Raw genomic sequence first — 11,494 nt, forward strand, 5'->3', positions numbered from 1 at the left:
CAAACATAACTGCCCTAGCCTATGGAGAAACCTGGGAGAGATACTGCTGCCATTTCATTACCCAGAGTTTCACCTTCTTGTGACATCTGAACCCGGATAGATTGAACAGCTTATTCAGACAAAACAAATTCCTAGTTTGACTGATTCTTAATCAACATTTTCACTCAATGACACATTTCTGAAAGCTGAAATTATATATGGCTGGAATACTTCAAAATATACACTTGTAAGAACATGGATAAGCAGTAAGCAATAAAACCTGAATGGGTTTATTATATTCCGTAATTTGGACATAGTTAAGAGAGTGTTTTCTTAGCCAGACTCCCACTCCTCCACATGTCTGCCATCAATAAGTCTGAGAGTAAAAATATTTGTGGTAGATACTATAAATCATATTCTATTCAACAAAAACACTCTGTATACCGTTCGCGCATAAACTGATCTCACAAATTAAAGGCCAAAATTAATAAAAACAGCATGACCTGCAAATAAGCAGAAAAATAAAAGTTAACTAAATCCTTCAAATTAGAAATGTTCATTCAGTGTCACAGAATAAAATGTTAAAGTTGGTTTCTGTAACATTAGTGTTCATATTTTACTTACATGTGATTATCTAGAGTAGTTATTTTTTATGATAAAATTAAAAATATATATTTTTTGTTTCCCTTCAAATAAAAGTCACATTAAACACTCTTAATCCTTTTAAACCCATTACTGCAAGATGTAACATCAATTATGATGCATCAACAGTAACACATGTATCCAATATATCAGTGGCTCCCATACACTGGTCTGTAGACCGCTGGCGGCCCGTACAATATTTCATCCTTAACCCTATCCCATATATGTCAAATTCATATAAAAAATAAAAAAAATCACCAAAATACATTTTGATTTATTTGTTCTGTATTGTTATTTCCTTTGGTTTTCAGAGCTTTTTTAATTGCCCAATTCTGGATAAGGGATTGTGAACCTGCACTATTAATAGCTGGGCCGCAGTGTGAAAATGTTTGGGAATGCTGTGATAGATCATTATTGTTCTTGGGTACATTATTCACATGCAGAGCTAAACACATTACTTTGGAGAACACTGACCATGGTTTGTTCCACATTGTACAGGTGGGGACACATTATAAATAACCATCAAAAATCAGCATGTAGACTTCCCACAATGTAGAGCACGTCATTTAAGAGGATCCATTTGAGTGAAAAATTGGCACCAGCCTTTCACAGCAGGCACTGAATCCTCCCCAGGGGCAATTGATGTTATTTTGACTTGCACCAGGGCATTCTGAATGTCCTCGTCAAAAGGACTTTTGAGCAGCGTAAATGAAATTGCAAATCCATAAAGATAACCATCTTTTCAGTTAGGGCTCTGTGACACACAGAGTGGTTCTGCACATCTTTTTACTGGCCTGTGGCAATGCAGGCTTCACTTTTAACTTTTTTTGGCAATTGTGCAAAAATACAAACAGATATTAATTTTAGTTTAAATTAGACCAAAGGAGATATATGTTAAAGGTTGCTTGCAGGATGTGCAGGTTAAAATTGTAATATCAGCATAATTTACTCATTTTAGTAAAGCAACCAAAATGTAACGTTTACTTTCACAATTTTCTACAAAGCATTTCAACTGATTGAGAAAGATGTTCTAATGTCAATCAAAGCAATCCTTCCTGCTGTAAGAAACTAAGATTAAATACATATTTGGTGAAATTGAAACTATTTGATTTCCCAATGCAGGAGAGTAACAGAGAGAAAAAGGTATGATGTCTTATCTAAAGCACTACCAAGCAATTTCATGTCTTGAAGTGAGAAATAGGTTCACTGGGACTGAACTTTGAATTGGCAGAGATTTATATTGCTGTAAAGAACCACATGTCTTAGTAGTGTTAATGTTAGCTTATGTCTCAGTTTGTAAACACATTGAATATGCTGTTTACTTCTCAAGTCTATTTCACAGGGAATACAGGCCCCCTCCCATCCTGCTCAAATCAGAAGCCAGGTCACGTCAGTTGCTACAGCTACAGACTGCTCCTTTTCAAATTACAGGATCTTTTGGCTAAACTCGAAGAACTTTTATTTCCACACAGCGAGTACTAAACCTGTGCTCTGTATTTGCTGGGAAAAGCTTTTACCTCTGCCAGCGCAGTGCCCAACATTTCATGTCGTCTTTTACAGAAATACTGGAGCTATGACAAGATAACCTTCCAGCTGCAAAAGTATATTACTATCTCCAGGCACAAATCACTGCATACATCTAGCAGACAGTATCCTTTTTGGCATTATAGCTTGAGCTCATGCCAGGATATGTTAAATAATACTGTTCTAAATGTATATCTTCTTTAAATGATGCAACAGTGTTTTCATAGCTCAAAAGCTTGCAATGTCAAGTGGAATTAATTGACAACGATATTATACCAGATGAGTCCATTTTAATTCTTCACGCAGCATTGGATCTCTCAAGACCTTCTGCAACTCCAGATGACCCAGAAAAAGGGGAAAAACAACAATTTGCTCTTTTTAATGTATATTTTACAGAACCTCTCTAGTGCAGCAGTTGGTACAGTGCCTTGCGAAAGTATTCACCCCCCTTGGAATTATTCCTATTTTGTTGCATTACAACCTGGAATTAAAATAGATTTTTTGGGGGTTTGTATCATTTGATTTACAAAACATGCCTACCACTTTGAAGATGCAAAATACTTTTTACTGTGAAACAAACAAGAAATAAGACAAAAAAACAGAAAACTTGAGCGTGCATAACTATTCACCCCCCCCAAAGTCAATACTGTGTAGAGCCAACTTTTGCAGAAATTACAGCTGCAAGTCTCTTGGGATACATCTCTATAAGCTTGGCACATCTAGCCATTGGGATTTTTGTGCATTCTCAAAGGCAAAACTGCTCCAGCTCCTTCAAGTTGGATGGGTTCCACTGGTGTACAGCAGTCTTTAAGTCATACCACAGATTCACAATCGGATTGAGGTCTGGGCTTTGACTAGGCCATTCCAAGACATTTAAATGTTTCCCTTTAAACCTCTCGAGTGTTGCTTTAGCAGTATGCTTAGGGTCACTGTCCTGCTGGAAGGTGAACTTCCATCCCAGTCTCAAATCTCTGGAAGACTGAGGCAGGTTTCCCTCAAGAATTTCCCTGTATTTAGCGCCATCCATCATTCCTTCAATTCTGACCAGTTTCCCAGTCCCTGCCAATGAAAAACATCCCCACAGCATGATGATGCCGATGTTGTTCTCGGGGTGATGAGAGGTGTTGGGTTTGTGCCAGACATAGCGTTTTCCTTGATTGCCAAAAAGCTCAATTTTAGTCTCGTCTGACCAGAGTACCTTCTTCCATATGTTTGGGGAGTCTCCCACATGTCTTTTGGTGAACAGCAAATGTGTTTGCTTATTTTTTTCTTTAAGCAATGGCTTTTTTCTGGCCACTCTTCCGTAAAGCCCAGCTCTGTGGAGTGCACGGCTTAAAGTGGTCCTATGGACAGATACTCCAATCTCCACTGTGGAGCTTTGCAGCTCCTTCAGGGTTATCTTTGGTCTCTTTGTTGCCTCTCTGATTAATGCCCTCCTTGCCTGGTCCGTAAGTTTTGGTGGGCGGGTTTGACAGGTTTGTGTCATATTCTTTCCATTTTTTAATAATGGATTCAAAGGTGCTCCGTGGGATGTTCAAAGTTTTGGATATTTTTTTTATAACCCTGATCTGTACATCTCCACAACTTTGTCCCTGACCTGTTTGGAGAGCTCCTTGGTCTTCTTCATGGCCCTTTGCTCAGTAGTGTTGCAGACTCTGGGGCCTTTCAGAACAGGTGTATATATACTGAGATCATGTGACAGATCATGTGACACTTAGATTGCACACAGGTGGACTTTATTTAATTAACTATGTGACTTCTGAAGGTAATTGGTTGCACCAGATCTTATTTAGGGGCTTCATAGCAAAGGGGGTGAATACACATGCATGCACCTTCTGTTTTTAATTTTTTAAAACAAGCTATTTTTTTAATTTCACTTCACCAATTTGGACTATTTTGTGAATGTCCATTACATTAAATCCAAATAAAAATCTATTTAAATTACAGGTTGTAATGCAACAAAATAGGAATAAGGGGGGGGGAATACTTTCGCAAGGCACTGTATGTCTCCGGGTCAACTGAAAACAAAGAAACCGGAAAATGTAGAGACTGAAAGATGTTATGAAAATAACTACTTGAACTTACTCTTTGTTGGCGAGGAATCTTTCGGACAGTGGTACTGATCCAGTTAATGGAGAGAACACCAAAACACGCAAGCATAAATGAGACGATGAACCCCACCAGGAATCCAACAAAGTGAATGCCATGATTAGAAGAAATCTGAAAAGATGAAGAATGCATTAAGTTATGCATCTGCAATTAAATCATATGGAAACATATAAAGAATGCTACTATGGGAATCTGATTCTGGAGTGTATATAATTCCTATAAAATCATGTCACTTGGTACTCATATGTTGACTACATGTTAAGACTCATTTAATTAGCAAACCACCTGACCACATGATAAAGCAGATCAATTACTCACATTACCAGATTTTCAAGGTTTTTCATGACTCTGTCCAGGAAAATAAGTTTCCTTCATTGATTCTCACAGGGCTGATAAATCAATACAAGCTCCTGCTGCTGTCCTTCAATTTTAAGTGTCAATCACCCACGTCAGTGTCGTTATATACCCCTCCCTGAAAACACCATCTGGATAGTCGATTCATTATTTTTTCGCAGCACTGCTCGTTACATCTCATACAAGCATCTCAAGCCATATTTTACACAGCATTTCCAAGAGGACAGAAAGACCAGAGTGTGAGAAAATTCCAAATACATTCACATGTATAGCTGTTTTGACAGACTCCAAAATAAGCACCATATACAACAAATGTCGAAGGTCCTGAACTTTGCCCTGTTGTGCATGTCACCAAGCCTTATACTGTATGAGGCAGGAAAGCTTCTCAGATTATAAATCACACAGCCTGGGAGAGCAACCTGTATCCATTTACATTAATAACTTTTTTGTGGGGTCTATCAAAATGTAGAATAGAGTGGACTAACAGTACAATATGATCCTCAAACAAAAAGGTGCAGTGCAAATACCTGACTTAGTCCATTGTATAAGAAAATACCTTATTTTTAACTGTCTTTAAATGGATAATTGTACAATAATGATATATATAAGACAATTCCATTTGGTTCTTAATAGAACACTTCTGGATTTTTTTTTTCCATTTGTAATAGTTACTATTTTATGTGAATTACATAATTTGGGTTTAAGCAATCCTAAAAGTATGTAACTATCAAAGGAATATGAGAATTAAAGTTTGGTACAATAATGCATTCATTTTTAATTATGAAATGATTGAACAGTGCCCCCTGGTGATAGAATTCAACTATTTTTCTAGATGTTGCGATCTGTGTACAATTTACAATTTTCTTTTACCATTTCAAAAAGAGCACTATATGAATAGTATAGACTGAAAGATAGAGATGTCTTGTGTAGTTTTAAAATCCATCATGTTCAAGTACTCGAAACACATAATGTACTAAAGATGGTTATCCCCAAATTCTGTCACTCTTGTCCATAATAACAGCCCTTTACCAGTATGTCAAGATTTCTACTAAAGGTTTTGTGAAAGAAAAGACAAAGGACTATGACAAACCAATAAGAAAGCAAATAAATTCAATTTATATTTAGGGATTTAGCAGTTCTATTACTTTAAGTACTTTGTTGTTCTCTTTGTGTTTATGTTAGTGTAATTGATATTAATTCCTAACAAAGATTAATTGAGAGATGCGTTTACCTTCTCCGTTGAATTCAGTCTCAGAGTAAAATTTGCAACCAAAGGACCAAACAAGTTAATATCATTCTAAGAAGGAGAGAAGAGGAAGAAATATTTCTCTGAATCAAAAAACATACGTAAAATAACGACTCAAAATAATCATGAAAATGTAACCTTGTCAACAGTATACAAGGGACTCCTAATATAAAAGAAAGCAAGCTGCATGATGTGTCATTCTACCTTATGGGGTTCATAAAAAAGTCACACTGATCAACACTGACAGTGAATGTAGCATATGAAAGCCTAGGTATAGCCAATAGTTCCAAGGATGGGTAGTCGGCCATAAAAGCTCATATGACAGGCCTCCCTTGGTCTGCTCTGAGTCGCATTTTGTCCTAGAATTGCTGCCCACAGCAACAATTATACCATTTCAATAAGCATGTATGGGATTACTTAAACGATTCTCTCATTATAAGCTAATTACATGAAGAAATATCTATAGGGCCACTTTCAAATGTATTTTTTCTACAGCCTATCTACATTTATTCATGCAAACTGTAATTTATTTTAATTGCTTTATATCTACAGCAGAATTGTTAGGAATCACACTAAAAGGTCAATCATGGATAGCTACAGATACATGTAAAATGTACTACAGGAACCTGAAAGAGAAGAGAAGTATTATAATGAGATCCAAACAAACCTATACCAAGTTCAAGCTGAACAAAATTATAAATATGTAATATAACACTGAGAACAGGACAAAGAAAATACATTTGAGGGGAAAAAACAATAGCTGTTTTGATCATCTGTACAGAACACATGACAAGATTATATTTATAATAAATGTGTATACCTGTGAAGCATTGGAAAATGTCAGGTAGGCAGGCAATGCCAGCATCTCATTTCTTACTCCTTTGATCAGTGCTGTGTACTTTATGGTGTAGTGCGATCCAGCTAGCAACAGAAAGAACATTCTCCATTGAAACTATGGCCATCTAACAGCATTAATATGAAAATCACAACACACATCCTCTACCATTACTATAATGATGGGAACATTTCAGATGCCATCAGATGTCACATGCTTCCTGTAGAATTTCATCAAATAGGACAGTACAATGTCTGTCTGGCTGATTGTACCAACAAAGTCCTTGAAAGGTAGAGCCAGAGGAATGCATTTGCTCGAAATTGAAGCTATCAAAGCAGGTGTCATGATTGGCTGATTTAAATTTCAAAACCTTAAAAGCACAGATCTGAGACCCCATTCACCCAACTAAATACATCACCTACATATCATATATAATGTATAGAAATGCATTAACCGAATTAGCAGTTAATATGTTTAAAGCATTTAAAAATCACAAAAAAGGAATGACCCCTTACATTACCCCTCATTGAGAAGAACATCTTGAACTGTCTGCATTCCACAGAACCGATATGTAACACAAATTAAAATACGAACTAAAATATGTATTTTTACCCATCAAAGAGTCTGTGGTGAATGTTTGAAAACCACTTTCCAACAGGTTCCCTCCGTTTGACAGCAGGGTGAGGCCGGTCACTGCATCCCTGATGCTAAGCTGAGAGAGATCAGCGGCTGATGGGACACGTGTGTTATTTATGATCAGCATGAAAGTCACTGTTGGGAACTCTTTACTTGAAACCACCTGTTGAGAACAATAACAATAACAGGACAAATAAAGTAGGTTTAACGTACAGAACAGACAGTATGACAGTATGAATATCACAGACTGATCACACAGATTAAGAGCATTATTCAAAGCACATTGCATTGATTTTATCACTAAGTAAATCAATCACGGAGGTACCATGACTTTTGTGAAACGTCTTGCCGACTTAAATTTCAATCTCTTTTCATAAGAGTCCTCACAGTCCGGGTAAACACTTTAGATTTCAAGCAGTGTGACTTGATGAAATAAGTAATAACTGCTCTGCCCTGGGGTCAGCACTGACATCATGTGGAGTAAAATTAGGGTTATGAGGAGCGGTTAGTTGGAGAAGGAATGGGAGAATGTAATATCTGAGCAATTCAAGAATATCAAGTTAGATAGCTGGGGAAATTATAAAAATTGTATCAAATAGATCTATTCTGCAGTCTGTCATTGTTTCTTCTCTTTTCTTTTAGAACGATTTTACATTCTCAATGTGTCTTTGCATGATTGCAAATTTTAAACTGACAAGCTATAGAAAAGTGGTAAGGGGGAATTCAGAAGAAAGTAGATATTACATAGACTGGATAGTTGAGACTGCTTTCGGTAACTAATAAAAGACCTATGATTCTTCTGTACCAAAAACAGATTAATGATGCAACTGAGTTCAAAATGTATATATTTACCTGTGCACATTTATGAAATGTGAGTCCAAAACTGTAAGCTTTCGTCAGACTTCGAATCTAAGACATAGAAAATTGAAAATAAATACAAATGGGTCCATCTCTGTAGCTTCTCAAAATATATATATATATATATATATATATATATATAGCACACTCATGTAATCATTAAAGGTAGACCAAATTGAAAAATACTGCTGTAACAAGATTAATAAGATTCTGTGTGGAAATGTCAATCACTTGGACTACATTAAGCAACAGAAGGCATACATTTTGTTGTCAGTTAATATCTCTTAATCCATGCATTTATATACATTTTTGATAATTCATCTACCATACATTCTAGTGGGACATTAAAGTGCATTAAGACATTGGTCAGTACAGCAACTACATCTTCTAAGATATTAAAATATATCTTCCATTGCATAAAAGCAGTCCATACTGTCAAGTATGTAAAGTAAAAGTAGGATAATATTTTGAACACTGTGGAGTAGTAAGGGGAATTAAATGTATTTTAACTTTTAGAAACTGAAAAATGTTTGACTGTTCAAAATATAATACAAAAAACATTCATTGGTAATATTCCTTTATCCACATATTAATGCAAGAAGTTATGTTTTTTTAATACCTTCATCAGATCTGTAATTTATTTAATATTAATAATGCAACAGCAATGTGAGCAACATATTTAACTGGAAGTCAAATTAATTTGTTGTTTTACAAAATATACTGAACACAAATATAAACGAAACATGTGAAGTGTTTGTGCACATATTTGTTTACATCCCTGTTAGTGAGCATTTCTCCTTTGCCAAGATAATCCATCCACCTGACAGGTGTGGTGTATCAAAAAGCGGATTAAACAGCGTGATCATTACACAGGTGTGCTTGTGCTGGGGACAATAAAAAGCCACTCTAAAATGTTTTGTCACACAACACAATGCCACAGATGTCTCAGTTTTGACGGAGTGTGCGCCTCGCATGCTGACTGCAGGAATGTCCACAAGGGCTGTTGCCAGAGAATTGAATATTCATTTCTCTACCATAAGCCGCATCCAACGTCATGTTAGAGAATTTCACAGTACGTCCAACCGGCCTCACAACCGCAGACCACGTGTACCATGCCAGCCCAGGACTCCACAGCTGTCTTCTTCACCCATGGGATCATCCGAGACCAGCCACCCAGACACCTGATGAGACTCTGGGTTTGCACAACAAAATCATTTCTGCACAGACAGTCAGAAAGCGTCTCAGCTAGTCATCTTCACCAGGGTCTTGACCGGATTGCAGCTCTGGTGGACATTCCTGAAGTGAGCAGGCCAATCACACGTTCCCTCAAAACTTGAGACTTGAAAGCTATAGATTAGGGCCTAATGGATTTATTTCAATGGACTGATTTCCTTATATGAAATATTAGAAATGATTGCATGTTGCTATTATATGGTTAATATGCATAAACATACTGTTGATTTTTACAAATACATAAATACAGGAGATGAATTGTGTTTTTAATATTTTTTCTATTGCACAAGTTCACACTAAACACACACAGTTCTGTTTTCACAACGATTTTTGAACACACACTTATTTTGTTGTTCTTAAAGACGTACATTCTTGTGTCTAGGTAGAGATTCGCGTCTGCCTCGGTAGAGCACTTTGTCTGTAAAGGAACTAATACGAGCGAACAGTGAATGACTCCAAGGGCCACTCTGTGCAGATGAGGGCAGAGGAGGTTCCCGCTGGGTTTCTGGCATCTGGAGCGGCCTCCTACATCGAGCGCTGGGGCTTCTCTCTGTGAATACAAATCATTCAGTAGATGCACAACAGCACCAAGATCACAGTGCTGTACTCCAAACAAGCATTTTCTCTGCTTTACTACAATAAATAAACTAAAACAGAAGAAGGAGGCTATTATAAAGCTGCAGTGCACAACAGTTAAAAGGGACAGCAAAGTAAGAGAGAGACTACCCAAAGTAATGTAATGCTGTTTTATGAAACCCTAACGGAAAGTATCAGAAGGAATACAATAAACAGAAATACTTAGCAGAACTTTCAACTGGGAAACACAACATTAATAAATAAATAAATAAATAAATAAATAAATAAATAAAACATTCAGTACTTGAAAAAATAAGGTCTCCATATCCTCTTCCACAATAATCCCATCTACTGAGACCTGATGGAAAGTACTGTACTGCTCCAGCATCCAACACCTAAAATATGGATACATATAAGCACAAATCAGACATTCATACAATAGTGATGTCAGCTGAATGAATAGTTAGTGAAGCAATAAATACAATTGCATATGAAGAGGTCAAAAAAAAAAAGGTGACAGTCCACAGGGTCAATACATCACTCATCTTTAACTCGTCCACACTTCATTTACACAAATTGCATTTATTTATACACGTTGTCTTGTATCACGCATATATATCTGAGGACTTGTAATGTCCTATTTATGTTGCACCAAACATTAAGAAGAGGTATAAGTAGGCCTACATATAAATCAGAGGGCCTTAATGTGGGTTAACTGTGAATTCTGTATTTAACTTTCCTGTAAACTGTCAACAATGTGCATAAACAACCAGCTCTACAGAAAGAAACCCATGTCCACCCCTGATCTTACCTGTGCAGGACTGGACTCAGACAAGCAAGGCTGGCATCCCCCCTCTGCTCTGGATGGCGCTGGCCCATAGAGGGATGCGATGCCCAACACTGTGAGCACGGCATGAACCCGCATCGGTGCGCCTTCAAATCAGCAACTCGCCAAAATCAAAAACATCTCCGCACTGGTTAACTTTGTATCCTTTACTGCAGCCAACAAAGAACCGCTACATAAAGGTCTAGATTGGATCGAACGAATGGGGCGACTACAGTGGCCTGCAGGGGACTGCAACGCGTTCCGCATTCGCGTTTGTTTTTTCGTAAAATAATTATATCTGGAAAGGCTGCACTTAAAAGGAAAGCTAACAGACTTGATCTATAGTGTTCATATGGTGTCGGTCTTCCGATTCAGCAGTTTGTCAAAACAACACCTATTACAAATGTATAATTCAGTCATTCGCATATTTAAAACTTTCAACTCCACGCAGGCTACTTACAAGTAGCTGGCGGTGATAGTTTAAAACTCACTCAATCTCGGTTTTGCAATCCCAAACAATGTCCCCCAACTTCCCTGCAATCCCGCCTCCCGCACCTCTCCATTGGAGCGTGTGGTGTTGGTGCGCCTGCCGCCGCTCGGCCTCCATCTGTCACTGGTCCTCCCTCGCATCGCACACATACTATAGGCTTCAGTTTCGTCGTGTCTTGGTAGTTGT

The 11,494-nt window shown here is 37.3% G+C and overlaps 1 protein-coding gene across 4 annotated transcripts in view; it reads right to left on the reverse strand.

The window, feature by feature from the left end:
* Positions 1-11,400, reverse strand: part of LOC136766527 (limbin) — a 78,353-nt gene extending 66,953 nt beyond the window's left edge. For all 4 annotated transcript variants that reach the window (XM_066720044.1, XM_066720043.1, XM_066720041.1 and 1 more), the window contains exons 1-8: positions 10,804-11,400; positions 10,297-10,387; positions 9,785-9,966; positions 8,178-8,234; positions 7,302-7,488; positions 6,675-6,775; positions 5,840-5,905; positions 4,231-4,365 (exon numbers count right to left, since the gene is read on the reverse strand). In XM_066720044.1, the coding sequence (XP_066576141.1) occupies positions 4,231-4,365; positions 5,840-5,905; positions 6,675-6,775; positions 7,302-7,488; positions 8,178-8,234; positions 9,785-9,966; positions 10,297-10,387; positions 10,804-10,917 (933 nt within the window). In that variant the 5' untranslated portion in view covers positions 10,918-11,400. The remainder of the gene's footprint in view (positions 1-4,230; positions 4,366-5,839; positions 5,906-6,674; positions 6,776-7,301; positions 7,489-8,177; positions 8,235-9,784; positions 9,967-10,296; positions 10,388-10,803) is intronic.
* Between the last annotated feature and the right edge of the window lie 94 nt (positions 11,401-11,494).

Source organism: Amia ocellicauda, chromosome 13 (assembly GCF_036373705.1).
Source record: "Amia ocellicauda isolate fAmiCal2 chromosome 13, fAmiCal2.hap1, whole genome shotgun sequence".
NCBI classification, from domain to species: Eukaryota; Metazoa; Chordata; class Actinopteri; order Amiiformes; family Amiidae; genus Amia; species Amia ocellicauda.